This window comes from Harpia harpyja, chromosome 2 (genome assembly GCF_026419915.1).
Source record: "Harpia harpyja isolate bHarHar1 chromosome 2, bHarHar1 primary haplotype, whole genome shotgun sequence".
NCBI classification, from domain to species: domain Eukaryota; kingdom Metazoa; phylum Chordata; class Aves; order Accipitriformes; family Accipitridae; genus Harpia; species Harpia harpyja.
In genome coordinates this window covers 50,073,685-50,086,198 of record NC_068941.1, presented here as the reverse complement: position 1 = coordinate 50,086,198, position 12,514 = coordinate 50,073,685, and the positions used below count along the sequence as shown (strand labels likewise).

General features: G+C 35.1%; 1 protein-coding gene across 4 annotated transcripts in view; it reads left to right on the top strand.

Annotated features, from left to right (window-relative positions):
• Window positions 1-11,838, top strand: part of ASB5 (ankyrin repeat and SOCS box containing 5) — a 39,404-nt gene extending 27,566 nt beyond the window's left edge. For 3 of the 4 annotated variants that reach the window (XM_052779434.1, XM_052779442.1, XM_052779450.1), the window contains 6 exons: window positions 4,351-4,430; window positions 5,575-5,682; window positions 7,121-7,271; window positions 7,405-7,539; window positions 9,605-9,796; window positions 11,226-11,838. In XM_052779434.1, the coding sequence (XP_052635394.1) occupies window positions 4,351-4,430; window positions 5,575-5,682; window positions 7,121-7,271; window positions 7,405-7,539; window positions 9,605-9,796; window positions 11,226-11,353 (794 nt within the window). In that variant the 3' untranslated portion in view covers window positions 11,354-11,838. Of the gene's footprint in view, window positions 1-1,012; window positions 1,081-4,350; window positions 4,431-5,574; window positions 5,683-7,120; window positions 7,272-7,404; window positions 7,540-9,604; window positions 9,797-11,225 lie in introns of all 4 variants that reach the window. The other variant, XM_052779456.1, reaches the window with a different exon arrangement.
• Window positions 11,839-12,514: the final 676 nt, after the last annotated feature.

Here is a 12,514-nt window from a genome sequence, read left to right as displayed (position 1 = left end):
CAGTGAAGTCAGTGAGAAGACTTTCATTAATTTCCAGTCCTCCTTGTTTTGAAAATCCAACTTTTTAATGTACCTTTTGTACTGGGTTTTTTTTTTTTGGTTGGTTTGGTTTGGTTTTTTTTGAAGACTACACAAATTTCTAGAAATAAAAACAAAAGGATGGGATGACTGGAGTTAATGACGTTTATGAAAATATTTTTACTTAGTATTTTACTACTATGATCATAACTGCAGGAATCACAGGTAGTTGCAGGTAGATGTAAAGGAGCGAAGTCTGTAGGAAAACATGAAGAAAATTACATTAATGACCTTGCAATTCTGACTTTCATCCATTTCTAATCCCCATTTTGGGGGATTTTCATTGCTGAGAATAGTTATTAAAACCCCAATTTAACAACGAAAGAATTGTTTAGAAGATAACTGAGGCAATAGTGAACTGCTAAAAGAAAAACACAGTTCAGCATATGGATCAGATAGCATTTGAAACATGTTCAGAATATCTTTGCTTATTTCTTTTCTAAGTATATTATGAGTAAGTAGTAAAATAACATATGAACATTTGGCAGTGCTTCCCTTACAAATCTGTGTACTAATACTGATTTTGGGGGATACAAAACTATGTGTTTCATTGCTTGAGGATAAAAAAGGAGGAGTTTGTCCTGCAGTTCTTGTTCAGCTCAAGGTTCTCTTGATTTCACTGTGAGTTTCTCTTGTGTTGAAATTCCAGTTAATCTGTCTTGGAAGGCAAACGCACAGATGCTGGCACTTCAGAAAGCTGTGATGTTAAAAAAAGAAATGTGAAAAGTGAACAAAAAGGGCCACAGTCCTTTAGCGTAAGAAAAGAAACTGGCAACTTGTATACGCTTATATCTTCAAAGCTGTGTTTACAGGGTGAAAGTTCATATTACAGTGAGCTGCTGATCTGCTTCCAAACATAGCTGGAGTGTATTAAGAACAGGTCCAGCTAGCAAGAACAGATTTTTTTTTTTTTTTATTTTTTTTTATTTTCCAGATTGAAAGAAATGAGTAGGATTTATAATTGCAATTGGCTGGAAGTGCCATGGGGAGATGGAGATTTAGGTATTGTATGATACTTTGTAATTCTTTTTTTAACTTTGCCTGTTAATACAGTGAATATATTTATTCTTTCTTGTTAGTGTTTACAAAGCAATGTAGGCTGCCCTTCCTGGTAAACTATACACCAGAGAACTTGGAACTAATGTGGCTTCTAAATATAGTTAGAGATACTTTGTATTCAGCATCTGTCAGATACACCATCAGTAGGGAATTAATGCATTAACAGTTTTGGAATAGACCGTGTTTGCTAATACTGCTGTTACATACAACATTGAATGAAAAAATGTCCTTGTTTATATTCTTGTTAATGCTTTCTAAGTGAGAAACATAGCGAGTTTGTAGATTAGCAGAAGGCAGCAATCTAGACAATTTAAGACACCTTTGATGTTTATGATACATATTTATTTTGAACATATTCTTGTCCCTGTGGCATTTAATGGTGAATTACTATGTTTATTGATAAATCAGTTGGAATGTGAAAGTTTTTTTTCCAAACTTGGTTTGCACAAAATATTTCTGCAGCATTTTGCTTATAGATTTTATTTCTTGTAGAGATGATACAAACATTTTGTATTTAATTGATTTAGCAGAAACAGCTAGCTGCTGGATGTCTCTACACAAAGATAGGGATATGAGGTGGGTCTAGGTGCAAAACAGAACTCACAATGGGATCTGGCATCTTTTGATTCTCAAATGTCACTGGAATAATGACATTAACAGACATTCTTCTGAACAATTGAAGAAGGAAGGAGGTGAAGGAAAGAAAGGTGGAAAAAATGTTGCTTTCAGATCCTACCTGCATCTTTGTTCTGTTTAGTTATACACGGCTACAAAAATGTCCAAAGTGTGAGTGTATTTAATGGGCATAAAAACTTCATGACGTTTAGAATTTTTAGATGTTTTTCTATATAATAGTTAAGTGCCTTTTTTTTTTTCCTGTTAATTTAGGAGTAGGATAAACTGTCAAGAGAAAGAAGTTCTCATCTGTAGAGACGGGGACAAAATTTCAAAAGCAGCCTCTAAATACAGCTTTTAGTTATTCTTGAGGAATTCTTTGCAGCTGCTAGCAGGAGAACTTAATGGATCTAATTCATTTGAATTAGAACAACTCGAGTGCTGGTTCAGATACTACTACAGAAGGAAAGCTTTGGTCAAAATTTTCATAGTGATTGCACACATCCAACCTACAGTAAGATAAATATATCTGAGCTTATTGGGATGACAGGGAAAATACTGAGGTTTTGTCAAAATCGGGTCACACTAAGATTTCTGAGCTCAGTTTTTGTAGTATAATACCCCTTAAAATGCCAGTCACTTTATGTTTGGGTTTTTTAGCTGTTATTCTGACTAGTACTAAGAATTGCAAAATATTACATTTAATAAACCTAAAGTAAAAAGTATAGGAAATGATGTGTGTGTGTGTGTGTACATGCACACACAGATGATCAGAGCTTGGCGCAAATAATTCTGAAAGAGTATTGGAAGCTGGATCTTGCCTATGGTCCGTCTACTCCCACAGATGAAAAAGTACAAGGAGCTTCACAGATACTGGATACTCTGACATAATAGAAATCTCCATGCGTTTTTAAGATCAGATTTACAAAGCTTTCATCTCCTATATTTTCTAACTTCTGTGATCAGCTTTATATAGTCTTACAATAATTGAAATACTCAGCTGTGCTTTTGTTTTGCTAATTTTTTTATCTCAATAGCATCCAGCAGTGCTGAGTTTCACAGTGTAGTTATATGTTCTCTGAGAAGATACAGTCTTATATCTGAGTAAGTTTTAGTTTCATTCACTAAGACCTCTAGGAAGATGGAGGTTTTATCTCAGTTTCCATATTGTGCACTATTTCAGATATATTTTAACTATGCCCTGATTTCTTTTCAGGTTGAGCAGTCTTAATCTTTTTGGTCATTCTTTACCTGATTTGAGGGGATTGTTTATTGTAACCAAAAGTGTACTTTCTGAAACTGGGTAGTGGACAGAAGGGATCCAACAGGAAACAGAAACAGGGTCTGTTTCTAGTGAGTAGTTACCTTAGAGCTTAGACTGATGATGGCCAGTGATTGAGCAATAGCCTTCTTATTTAAAATTCATTGCCTTGTCATTAAAATGCAGTAACTGGTTTTGCAGGCAGTCCTAGTCCGTTGCAACGGACAAAGTCAAACACGTTTATGCATTGGAGATTCATCTGCCATTGTTAGCAATTCATCATACTTAGCTAATTCTCTGTGTTTCTTCAGGGATTTTGGGGGGCTTGATATAACTCACAAGTGATTGTATTAGCATTTTACAGTTCCAATGATTTTTCTTCTTACAGGAATAAATGTTGGTAACTCATAATATATTTTTAAGATGGTTCTTCCTTGCACAATCTCTCAAAACTTGATTTGCAAAATTCGTACAATAAATTGGTATCAGCTATGCCTTGCAGCCCTGTCTGCCTAAAAGGGACCTGTCTGTGGCCAGTCTTCTAGAAGAAAGGGCAGGTTCGTCGTCAGGAGCCATAGGATGACTCTGGGACCTGTGTTGGGAGTTAAGGGAGGGTATGTGTGTGAAGGTGGGGTGGTTGTTGGGTTTCTCCCCCTCCCCCGCTTTCTTTTGGGGGGGCAATAAATAAATGAAAATAAATGCCAAACCTTCATATTAAGCATATCTAACTATTTTTAGCCCTAATAGCCATTTAGAATGAGAACTTAGACTTAATATCATATTTCTTCTACTGTAGCCATTTTTTTAGTGTGATTCTCACTGTATTTCTCGCCTTGCACTTGTGTAGTAGCTGCAGGTTAATCTCATCATACATAAGAATTTCCATATTGGTTTTCATATACATCAGCTTTTTCAGGACTTTTTCTGGCAGGTTTATGTCTGGTTTAAGTTCAAATAATCAATTTTTTGAAGTCTATAAATTTTTATATGCCAGCTGCAAAAGTAAGTTATATTTTTTTTTAAAAAATGAACAATGCAAAAATAGAAGTGGGAAATACGGTAATTGATGACTTTATTAAGTCAGATTACTGAAATCAGTATATCAATATTTTGTTCTCTGTACCACATAACCATTTATTAGAGATGTTTACAGTTAATAATAGAGCAGTTTTTATTGTTTAGAAACTGATCATTTGAAATACAGTCTCTAAAGAGGAAAAATTAATTTCATAGGACAGTTGGCTTCATTGTGTGCGTTATGTTTTCTGCTTTGCTCTATGCATTCCGAAATCCTTCTAATTCATATGGTTTACTCAATAAATGTTGTTATTGTATAGGTTCTTGGGCAGATCGCTCACCTCTGCATGAGGCAGCCAGTCAAGGACGTCTTCTTTCTCTAAAGACTTTATTGTCACAGGTGAAGGCTGTGTTCTTAAAATTGCTTTCATTTTTAATGTTACTTAATTTCTCAGCATAGATTATTAATGCAGATTTAGTATGCTTTGCTTTGCTTTTTCCACTTTAATTTTTCAGAGCAATACACATTTAGGAATTTTTTATATGATAAAAAAAAGTTAATATTTTTAAAAAAAGGTTAATATTGAAATATTTCCTCTGTATGTTTTAAAACTTCCTCCCCACACCCCCCCCCCCCCAAATTTTTACCAGAGCTCTATCTAAATGTACATCAGTCTTCCCTTCTTGCATGGTATAAGTCAATGTAGTTCCACTGCTTTAAGCTGTCAGGTAAATAGAGCTAATCAGGAAGAAACTTGTTGAGGGGAAGAATCACTGGAAGATTCTGGTTTTTGCATAGTTGTGATTTAAAAAAAAAAATAAATTGTTAATAGCAAAGGGAGAGACTGTAAACTGCTAAATTTTAATACTAGAGTATTGTCATATAGCTGTTACAATACTGAAAAATTATACTATAGAATACAGTTGATGAAAGCCAATAGATGCAATTATTAGTTCTTAAGAATCAATCAACATCTACTGCAGAAAAATTTAAGGGCTTGATGATTTTATCAATCCAAGAAGTGTTTTCCTTGCTTTAGATTCATGGCTTTAGATATTTCAGACCTTAGGTCAGAGAATCACAGAATCACAGGACAGTTTAGACTCAGGGCCTTGTTGAATTTTAAAGATCACCGAGAGTGGAGATGCACCAACATCTCTGGACCGCTGTTCCAGGGTTTTGCTGTCCCCACAGTGAAATTTTTTTCCACATAATTAATTGGAATTCGCCATGTCCCAACTTGTGTCTTGCCTTTTGTCCTATCACTGTGCATCTCAACAGTCTGTTTCCATCTTCTTTATACCCTCTATATCCTATTCCTATTTCTAATTTTTAAAAAAAAGGAGAGCTGACAACTTATTTATTCTGTTACATACATTGATAGATGAAAGATTCTTTTTTTGCTCACTGAAGATTTATTTATTGCAAGTAGAGTTTTAAGCCTATTTAGAGTATTGTAAACTATTTATTTGAACAGTAGTGCGAGGAGATGACTCTTAACAGCTTTTGTATGGTCTTTATATGTCATTCATGTCTTGTTTAGGGGTACAATGTAGACACACTAACAATTGACCAAGTAACTCCACTTCATGAAGCCTGCCTGGGAGATCATGTAGGATGTGCAAGAATCCTTCTTGAAGCAGGAGCAAATGTAAGGGGCTTTTTTTTTTTTATATGAAGTCCAATGCTAACCTTGGTTTAACCGAGAAGGATATATTTCTTGATTTTTATTTTTTTTTAATCGGTATTTCTCTCTAATCACCCTATTGATTGTATTGATCTCATTGAATTGCAATAAGCTGCCATTTGAAAGCTAGCAAAGGAGAGTGATGGGCAGACACTGAGACAGTAATGAGTTGGAGAGAATCTGCTAGCAATATGTTACCAGCCTTATTTCTTCTCTGGATTTCATTACGTTATTTCTCTTCTAAAATATGGAACGCGTCCCTCTCCTTTACTGGTTTCCTCTTGCTTTGAGTGGCTTACAGGAGACTGTTCTTTTAATCTCCAGAATGTCTTTTGTCACACTGCACCTGTGTGCTCTTAAGATTCTTTGGTCTGAGTACAAAAAAACCCTGGCTCTTTTCTGTACTCCTGACACAGCCTGTCTATCTGTTGTCCCAAAACAAAAACGGGACCTTACAGACCACTTTCACTACAATCTCTACTGGCATCAGAGTTCAAATGCAGTTTCCCAAATCTCTGATCTTTGTGATAGTAATATTTATTGTCCTTACAATTCAGTTTTGAGAACCATGTAGAATATGTCTATGTTATTACACAAAAAGAAAAAGAAAAAAATACATAGTTTCCAAAACCAATTCCTCTCTGCTTCAGCTAGCACAAGGATTCTAAAGATACAAAACTATAGATGCTATAGACAAAACTGTAAGAACAAATTTCATTTTCCTAACTGAATTTTTTTAGTACTTTTAATTGTTTTGGTGGGTTTGGGGGGAAGAGGATAGGCCAGAGTCCTAGAAGGAGCCCTCCACTAATACCTCTGCTCCTTCCTTCACTATTATTATCCCTCCTAGTTTCTCTCCTCATTCTCTCACACTGGGAATATTCAGTTAACCAGTGAGGTGGCGAGGTTTGTATTAAAACAGTGAGCCTGTACTACTAGCTTTGTCTCCATCCAGTGAAATGTCACTCCAACCTGGAGATGAAAACCACAGAAGAAAATGGCAAATAATTCTCACATTTAATATGGAGTTTGCATTCTTGACAGAGGTGTGGAGAGGAGGTCCCCATTATGCAATTACTACACAAAGCGTAGATTTTCTGTATCAATGAGACAAGCTAAGTGCAATGACTTTTGAAAATTATTTACTGCCCAGATGTTAATGTGTGCTCTTTAGTGTTCCAGGTGTATTTTGGTGTATTCAACATAGCTTAATAATAAAAGTGAACTAATTTCAGCTGGGGGGCGTGGTGAGAGGAAGACAGCAGCACAGGGACTGATCAGTCAAGCTACGTTATTCTAACCAGTAAATTTTTTGGTATTTTAATGCAATTTCTGACTATATCCTGTTTAAAAATTTACCTTTCTTTCAATTCTGTTCTTAAATAGATTTTATATATTCTAGGTAAATGCTACAACAATTGATGGAGTGACACCTTTATTTAATGCATGTTCAAGAGGCAGTGCGGCATGTGCTGAGCTCCTGTTAGAGTATGGTGCCAAAGCTCAGTGGGAGTCCTGTCTTCCATCACCAACTCATGAAGCAGCCAGCAGAGGTAAGAAATTACTTGTTGAACAAACATGGAGCAGTTCACAAATGTCTCAATAATAGTGTTAAGAAATGTGTCTGGTTTTGTCTATGAGACAGCTTACTGAAGTTGAGCAAACTGTCGTGCTTTGTACTGACAGGTCACAGTGAATGTCTGGAGGTACTGATATCCTGGGGTATAGATGTTGACCAAGATCTTCCTCATTTAGGAACACCTCTGTATGTAGCATGTGTTTCACAGCAGATCCATTGTATTCGAAAGCTTCTTTATGCAGGTATGTCATGATTTAAATAAAAATATTACTAGTTTGTAAAATAAGCATACTGTACTCACGTTTGAAGTGAGCTGTGCTCAATCAATGAAACTAGAACCCTTGTTTGCAGGGCACTACTTCTAAGTTTATTCTGTGATGCTTGTTTTCTTATAACAACTCACTATGTCTTTCATTTTTTTGTGGCATAGCAAGCATATGAGGGGAAAAAGGAAGCAAGGCCAATAAGAATGGATGTTCAAAATTTTTAGCACCTACTACAGCTTTGTAGATGTTCATTTTCTGTATGAAAAACAAAGGTAAAAAATCAAGTTTGAGAAAGGAATTTTATATAGTAATCATTCACCTTTCAACGGAACTATTTTAGCAATGTAGTCCCACCCTTTTTCATTCTTCAGCATGTTCTGATTTATCTTTTTACAAGGCATAGAGGCTGAGTTGCAGAGAGAAGAGGTAAGGTAAAAGGCATTTGATCCTAAATTTCACATTATTTATTTAATCAATGGGAAAGAGATGTTGGAGGCTCACTCTGTTTCAGCAGAAGTCCAGGGACACAATCGGCATAGCTAATTTGCTATGTTACAGGTAATGACATATAGGGCTTTTGTGTCCTGCAGCACAATGAATGAAAATATATATATGAATAATTATAGACTTGCCATCATTGCACCGGCATTGTTTTTCTAGTTAATTGCAGGTTATTTAGAACTTAAGCAAGCAGTTAAATTGTTTCTCATTAAGTCAGTCTCCTTGTGTGATTAACTATCCTATGTCATGATTTTTATGTTTAAGAACTGCAGAAGTGTAATTAGCATATTTGGGGATTCAAATACTACCATACGTTAAAAACAGTAACAGAAGGGCATATTCTGCATTTGTTGGTGCCCTGAAGTAGAAAAGGGTATGTAAATTGAGAATATAAGTAACTACTTATGTCAATCTGATTTTTTTCATATTTTATCAGTTTATGAGCATATATTAGAAGTTGAAAAGCAGTAAGCAATGAAATAGGCAAGAGAATGATACTGTGGAAGTATTCTCAAATTGTTAATACTGAGAACAGTGAGTTATTCAGACTTCAAATTGAATTGCTAGGCCTGTGATATTATTAAATTATTTTACTCAAATGGGAATTAAAAAGGCAAAAATTGTTGACTCAGGGCGAAAAGTTGGTACACAAGCTAATCTTTGGTCTCACAAGATCAGTAAAGCTCTCTTAAGAAGTCTGGGGTTTTCTTCTATTAGAATAGTCTAGAAAACTGTTGAGGCAAACCCAGTTTTAGGGGGACTAACAGCTTGCCTATAAGGGAAATTCTTCCACACTAGCTAGCTTTGTTTAAATCTTGTATGAATGCATTATTGCAAATTAATTTAGTCCATTTTAATTTAAAATAAATTAGCAGTTCCTTATTAGTACAAAAGTGTAATAATTAGAATTCTGTGGATTGAGAGAATTAATGGTTTGGGGTTTTTTCCCTATTAGCTTTCTTGACTGTGTACCCCACCTTAATTAAAATTACGTCCTTTATAGAAAAATCCTTGATAAAGGTTGGATTGGATGGGAATCTATTTCAACCCTTTGCCAGCTTCAACACATGAAAAACTATAAAGCGTCCAAGTTAGATTCCTTCTTGAGTTAGTGTACTTACAAAAATATAAATACTAAACTTCAGTTTAGTGATTCTTTTTAAAGACATAAATAAGGAAAGTGTATTTTTATGTAGTGCAAATTTTCTTAAACAGGTACAAAATATACCTTTTCTTATAATTAGGGCAACAATGATGCTCACATGACCTAATTTGATTTTTCTTTTCCTTCTTTTTATAAAGTATTTTCCTTTAAAATCTAGTTGTGCTTTGGTAATAAAACCTAGGATAAGCGTATGGGTTCAAAAAAAACCACTGATATGATTAGCTATAGTGCCATGCAATAAACTTAAAGTGGCTAAATTCCCTGTGGCATTCTAGGACAGTGGGGTTTTTTTGTTTGTTTTGTAACGTCATCTTTACTCAATGACAGTTTTAATTAGTCTCTTCTTACGTCTCTTTATGTGCATCTACCCACCAGGTGCCAATGTGCAGAAAGGAAAACATTTGGAAACTCCACTCCATGCTGCTGCCCAGCATTCTAGTACAGAGATCGTAAACTTACTCCTTGAATTTGGGGCAGACATAAATGCCAAAAATACAGATTTTGAGAGGCCTGTTGATATAGCAGCTCCAAGCAGTTTAGTGGAGAGACTGCTGCTCCTCCATGAAGGTAAGTTTTACGTGTGTGTGTTTTTGAAACTATAACTTGTATTCTTAAAAAAACAAACAAACAAACAAAACAAAACCACCCTTCCCCCCCACCCCCAAAACCCAACAGCCCAAACAACGCATGTTATAGAAGCTACCATTGTGCTTTATGAAATGAATACATTAACATTCAGTAAATTCCTTTCTAAATATAAAAATACCCAGTAATATTTAGTCTCAGGCCAGAGCCTGTTGACCAGGCAGCATCAGGATTTATACAAGCTGAAAAAGTATCATCTTATATTTATTGGGTGTTTAAACAATTAGACATTAAAGCTACATTTTTATTGGCTGTTACAGACCTTGTTAAAAAGAAACAGAATATTTCAGATTAAAAATACATTTAGTTTTGGGCAGCTGTCCCAATATTTTTAAAACTATATTTTTAAGTGCACATAAAGCACTTTATTTGATTATAGGCAAAAAGTATAATAAATTTCATTTTCTAAATTTTCTTTACTGAATTATAAGTACCTGAGAAATAGGAGTTGACACTTTCAAGAGTCCCTTAAAATTCTTAGAGGTCTGTTGAGAGAGAGAGAGAGAGAGAATATCCCAAAGGGAACTGGATTTGTTCAGACTGACCTATGTACAGCATAAAAATAAGCCACAAGACAAAGGTGGGAAATAAGCAGAGGCACTATTGCAATAACCGTGAGCATCTCTTTAGAGGTGAACTGACAAGTAGCATTGATTAATGTTTTCTTCCAGAAAACATCTCTGTAGTCTGAATGCTGATTAAAAAACCCTCTAAAAACAGTTGGTTATCACAAAATCACCAAGGCTAGTAGGATTTTTAAAAGCCACAGCAAAGACATAAAAAAAAAAAAAAAATTGGCATGAAACGCTTGTGGTTTTATTGCCCAGAGAAACACAGCAATGTGTCCATTTTGAGGGAGTGGGGAGGTGTAGAGGGACTAAGGCATTATCATGAGCTAGTAAGACCACTAAACATGGTCCAGGATCTTGGGGTATTTTGCCTGCTTATTGTTGTTGCAGTGATGCATTGGTAACGTAGCTTGTAGTGCTGTAGCATGTATTTCACCTGTTGTATGAATAAAAAAAAAATAAAATCCTGCAGTTTTTAAAGTTGTTGATATCAGTTATTTTCTGGGAGCAGGTTTTTATTTTAAAAACACAAATTATTTGCTGATCCGACCTTGGTTTTTTGAGTATTTCCCTGATTAATAATAAGGTTTCAGCAGCCCCAGTCTTTATCTTTGAGGGCAAAAATGCGATGAAGGAAAAGGAAGGAAGAAAAAGGACAAATTTGCAAAATGTGAACTTTTTTTTTTTTTTTTTAGAAATCCCATTATTGTGCAAGACTGTTGTAAAACAAAGTACTGACTTTTATAGTTGTATAATTAAACTCCTTTCTTTTTTGTTTGCAGCCACACCATCTTCTCTTTGTCAGCTCTGCCGACTATGTATCCGAAATTACATAGGAAGAGCTAGACTGCATCTTGTCCCACAACTCCAGCTGCCAACAATACTGAAGAATTTCTTACAGTATAGATAACATAGTAATTAACCTTTAGAAACTTGAATAACAAGTACTTTTTCTTCTTTCTGTTTATTGTACGTTTTATCTAAAGAACTGCTGGGCGGAAGAAAAGCCTTTTGCATATTACTTAAAAAAATATATATCTTTGACACCTGGTGTTGGTATATAATAATAATTGGGAGCCATTCAGCAACTGGTACCAAGGTGCTAATAAGGCTGAATTGAATTAGTGTGCTGATACTCTGGGAAATGATTGTATAGCTTTAGCTTAACACTTACTAAATAGCTTTAGTGCTGTTAATTTTAATTGTATTTATACTTTTAAAAGTTGTTTGACACACCTGAACCACAAAGAGTTTCTTCATTATTACTTGTTAAGTTTGTCCATTTAGAGTCATTATTTTATGTGTTTCTAAATTTCTATTTTTTGTGTACCTAAAAATACTTGGCGATAGGTGCACTATATACATTGGTAAAAATAAAGCAAATAGATGCCCATTTTTCTTCTTTTTCTTTATATAAACAATTCATTAATGGCAGTGAGAAACTTCTGTTATTCTTCCTCGCTGCCTGTGCTGTGAATTGGAATTATGCTGCTGTGAGCATAATCACAATTTTTTCAGCCATGCACAGTTTATAGAGTCTCTGTTTATTAGTACAGTTAGTAACTTCAAAAATTCCAGAGGAATATTCCTCAAAAAGCCTTTATGCTGACATACTTTTGATCTCCTCTTGTAAAACAGAATTATCTGGGCTCTTTCCTTATCTTTTCATAACAATGCTGTATCACAACTCGTGGGCATATTGAATAATGATTTGCCTCTGAGAAAGGCATATATTATTGTATATTATCTGTGAGGGTTCTGAAGGCATATCATGGAGATGTGGATACTGAATCTTCAACCTCAAGTTCAGGAGGTGGATACAAGGCTCCAGAAAGAAATACATCAGTTCCCTGTATCAGGACAGGTATCACTCTGAAAACGACCTTATTTCTCTTGCTGTCTGGTTTATAAACAGTTACCCAGCTCCAAAAATCATGTTGCAGTATCCCAGAATGCTCTAGCAGGCATTTCTGTGATCAGGTTGAAATTTTATTGTTCAACACTCTAGCCAGAGAAGGAATGCTGACACCCCCAAGAGACATTAGAAAACCCAAAGGATTTCTGCCTCGCT